Here is a 4,361-nt window from a genome sequence, read left to right as displayed (position 1 = left end):
CAGAACTTCAGTATAGCAATGTACATAAACTGAAAAAAAAAAAACTAATAAAGAAACAAAAATTGAGGAAACAAAGCACACTCTATCTCTGATATTGTGATCCTCTGTTTTTGACTAAATCTGTCAATGTACTAGATTAGTCATAATTAACAAACTTTATTGTGTAACCTCCTTAGTTAACTCTGAGCACTTTGTCAGTTATTCTATATGATTCCCACCTCAACTCTACTACTCTAGAGAGAGAGAGAGAACAGGATGAGAGAAATATTGCTCCGTTCTGTTGTTCGTTCTACATCTCTGTTCTCTCTCTAAAGTCTAAACCTCTTTAACCGCGTGCTATGTGACCAAAAGGAGAAACCGAAGCTCAGAGCTTGCCACCCAAAATCTCCAACAAAAGCATCATCTTTCACTAGCACACTTCCCCATATACCTAGTGGAAGAGAGAGACCAAAAGAGCATAGAGCGAGAGAGAGAGACCAAGAGAGCAGAGAGCTAGCAGAGATGGAACCACCGGCAGAGGAGATGGTGGTAGAAGTGCACGATACCTCTCATTTACCAGGCTCACTCACCACCGACAAGCTCAGCTATGAGATCTTCTCCATTTTGGAGAGCAAATTCCTCTTCGGCTACACCACCAACCATCCCGATTTCCTTCACGTACCCCGCAATCTGTCCCCCATCTCATCTCCACCGAAACCCAGCCGCCGCAAAGTGTGTATCTTGTCCATTGACGGTGCCGGTTTGCGCTGTATTGTTGCAGCTAAAGCACTTGCCCAACTAGAGGCATCTCTGCAATCCATCTCCGGCAATGCGTATGCGAGAATTTCTGATTTCTTTGATCTCGTTGCGGGTTCTGGGTCCGGTGGTGTTCTCGCCGGGATGTTACTCAAGCCTGATAAAGCTTTTCGGCCCGATGATATGTGTCGGTTTCTGGTCGATCGGGCCCCATTACTCTTCCCTAAACCCAACAAGTTAAAATCTTTTTTCTCCAAAAGCCCCCTCAAGGCATGTACTTCGGCCATGGAGAAAACCATGAAAGAGGCATTTGGGGAGGATGCAAGCTTGAGAGATACCATGAAGCCACTTTTGGTTCCATGTTACAATTTGAACACATCCGGACCATTTGTTTTCTCTCGAGCCGATGCGACGGAATCGGAAAGTTTTAACTTCAGGCTATGGGAAGTAGGTCGGGCAACATGGGCTGAACCAGGCCGGTTTGAACCGGCTCTGGTTCGGTCTTGCAATGGCAGCGAATCGTGCTTTGCCACGTCATGCCACGTAATGTCCAATCCTTGTGCAGTGGGTATAACACATGTATTGAACAATAAAATAGAATTTCCATTTGTGAGAGGAGTGGAGGATTTGCTAGTGCTCTCTCTTGGCTGTGGTTGCAATGAGAGTTGTAAGAGCGTTGAGGTGGATTTGAGAAAGGTAAGGAAGTGGGAGGCTGACAAGTGGGCCCATCCAGTGGCTCGTGTTGTGTGCGATGGTGCAGCAGATATTGTAGATCAATCTGTGGCCATGGCGTTTGGCCAATGCCAGAGCTCCGGCTATGTCAGGATCCAGGTAATTTTCTCTTGTTAAACTTCATTTTAATTTTTGTCAAAAAAAAAAAAAAAAAAAGAGATTGGATTTTGTTTTGCGGTAGTCAATGGGAAACAATACCTATTGTTCTAGACTGGGGATGGATCTACTGTAGCAGGAGGTGGGGCAGCCGTTTCAACCAGATTTTGAGTTTTAGTGGTAATTTATTGGTGTCGATCGATTTTGTTTCTTTCTAAAAAAATTTTGGACTCTTCTTTATGTTTGGTTTGTTACTCGGGTTAAATTTAGTATTAAAATTAAAAGAAAATTCTTGAATTATGATTGATAATATTAATTATAAGTTATAGGATTAAAAATTATAAGTTAGTGTATTGAAAAGTATAAGTCAAAATATTATTTTTTTTATCGAATATCGAATTAGTTAATGAATTTAAATCTAATAAATTATTTAAATTCGATTCGATATTTAGCTATTTAAATCTGATTCGATAAATACCTATCTACAACAGTACTATAACCTCTTATCTTAATTCTTTTCCGTAGTAATTTCTAATTATTAATGAGCTAAAACTAAAGTTTCGGTGGCCATGAAGGGTCTAAGGCTATCAGCCTATTCGACCTCTTAATTCCTATACTGGTAATACTTATGTCAACTCCCAGTCAAAGTATGGGTTCCATGATAATGAGTTGCCACCGTACAAGACAGCTGTTACAAGTACAATAACATATTCATGGGTATGCTGACGTGACAAGATTTTGATGCATTATAACACTCAGGGGCCTCTATGTAATCACAGTTTTGTTATGGTAGTTGTTTGCTTGTTCTACTACAGTAAAAATGTGCAAATCACATTTTTTTTTTTATTTCTATGCTTACTTTGTTATGTCATTTATTATTTTGGGATGTTAATTTTGAAAATAAAAATATTTTTAATAGTTGTACATTAAATTTCAATCGAGTGAACTCCTGGTGTACGGTAGACAAAAGAGAGGGTGACAATTTTGTTGGAGGTGACCGAAAGGTGAGTTGGCATCTGGTACGGTACCAGCAGATATATCTTGTCAACTCACTGTTACCTCTGTCTCTGCTCTCTGTGGGGTTTAATTGGATCCAATGTTTACACCCCCCGTGGCCACTTGCCAGGTTATTGGAATTCCGATCCCATAAAGTAACTCAAACTTTAATTTTTGATCCAGACCGTCCGATCTGTTTTGACAAAAAATTAGAAGTCGGATTGGACGGTTCGGATGTAAACTCAAATTTTAGGCTACTTCAGAGTAAACGGACCCAGGTTATTGCCCTCCATGATTCATTCTCCCCTTTTATTCTGGAATGCTTATCCTGTGCGTTCACTCAAAGAGAAATCTTTTGAGTTAATGAATGTCAACCGTCGGATTTTAAACGGAGTCAATCCGGCTCTGCTATGATCATAATTCATTAACTCAAAAGATTTCCTTTTGAGTTAATGCAGAGGATACGAATTCTTTATTTTGTTCCCTAGCTGCATGCATTTCCAAACAAACAATTCATCATTGTTTGATTTGTATTTCTATTGAATAGGGATGAAGATATGGCAGAACTGGGTAAGAAATAGAAAGAATAAAAAAGAAGCAAAGATGAGAACAAATGCATAACACCAAAAGCTGTTTTGTTTTTTTCCTGTATCGGTCTTCCCAAATAAGTGTCTGTTTTGTGTTCTTGTTTTCTCAAACAAACAGGGTAAATTTCAGGAAATAAAGTACTCAAGCATATCATCATATTTAGTTTGATTACAGAGGATTATATTTTAGAGCTATATTATGTTTAGATGAGGCCTCCTATATTTCATTTTATATATATTTTTATAAATAACCCGAGGTTTTAGTCTCTTCGCAAAAATGCAAGGAAATTAGGAAAGGCTGCATAAAAATCCCCTTTTCTAGACTCCACAACTTGTGGGAGCTTTCGGTATAAGCCCCTATTAGGAATATCCCGATGTTTTCACACTATCCATCTTGATAATATTAAAACTTTTTTTTTGTTTTTTTTGGTAAAATCCCAAAGTTTTAAATCTGTAAATATATGATAAATCTATCTATTTTTTTTTTTTTACAAACGCACATATTCACAACTAATACCGCATTTTTGCGTTCAACTAACTAAAAAAACATTGAATATTTTATGAACAAACGTACTGAACACAATTGTCCGAAACAACAACAAAAAAACCTAAGATTGCATGTAGAGTTGTTTTTTGTCTTGAAATTTCATTATTATAATTTTCACAATTGTAGGGTAATTGTTCCAGAACCGGGATCATTGGAGCAGATGTCGACTGCGATCCAAGACCCGAAAACATAAACATGTTACAAAGGGCAGCTGAGGATATGCTCCGGCAAAAGCATGTGTCGTCGGTGCTTTTTAAAGGGAAAAGAGTCGGCGAAAGAACCAATATGGAAATGCTAGATATGTTTGCAAGAGAGCTTGTGCAAGAACGCAACCGGTTTTAAAGTGTAATCTCATTACATAACTTTTTGTGGAGAGGATGCATGGAACATTTGAAATTTGGGTTCTATTCAAGTTGAGAACAAAGAACTACCCAAAAAATGGAACTGGAAATAAGCCGACTATTCTAAAGAAAAAATAAAAATGAGGTCGGATTTGAAAATAATGCGGAATAATATTAGCATGCAGCCTAGGGAAAAATGAAATTGGTGGAAGGAAAAAATTGATGAATGCCTAAAGAAAGCACTCTTCTAGTATATTTCTGTATTATGGTTATAAATGTATGTCATGGTGTTTTTGGTATTAGTATAATTCCGTAATTTGGTATAAA

At 37.8% G+C, this 4,361-nt stretch overlaps 1 protein-coding gene across 1 annotated transcript; it reads left to right on the top strand.

The window, feature by feature from the left end:
- LOC144547524 (patatin-like protein 7) lies at positions 1 to 4,361 on the top strand. The gene is made up of 2 exons (XM_078296193.1): positions 1 to 1,566; positions 3,820 to 4,361. The coding sequence occupies exons 1-2, from the start codon at positions 502 to 504 to the stop codon at positions 4,033 to 4,035; spliced, it is 1,281 nt and encodes a 426-aa protein (XP_078152319.1). The 5' UTR covers positions 1 to 501; the 3' UTR covers positions 4,036 to 4,361.

Source organism: Carex rostrata, chromosome 31, assembly GCF_964058835.1.
Source record: "Carex rostrata chromosome 31, lpCarRost1.2, whole genome shotgun sequence".
NCBI lineage: Eukaryota > Viridiplantae > Streptophyta > Magnoliopsida > Poales > Cyperaceae > Carex > Carex rostrata.
The sequence above is the reverse complement of the archived record's forward strand: the minus strand, read 5'-3'. Positions and strand labels throughout refer to the sequence as shown.

Excerpts from the sequence above, each read along its gene's own strand:
- LOC144547524 (XM_078296193.1), top strand. The coding sequence starts at position 502 with ATGGAACCACCGGCAGAGGAGATGGTGGTAGAAGTGCACGATACCTCT. Across the intron at positions 1,567-3,819 it reads CCGGCTATGTCAGGATCCAG|GGTAATTGTTCCAGAACCGG; the intron begins GTAATTTTCTCT and ends TCACAATTGTAG.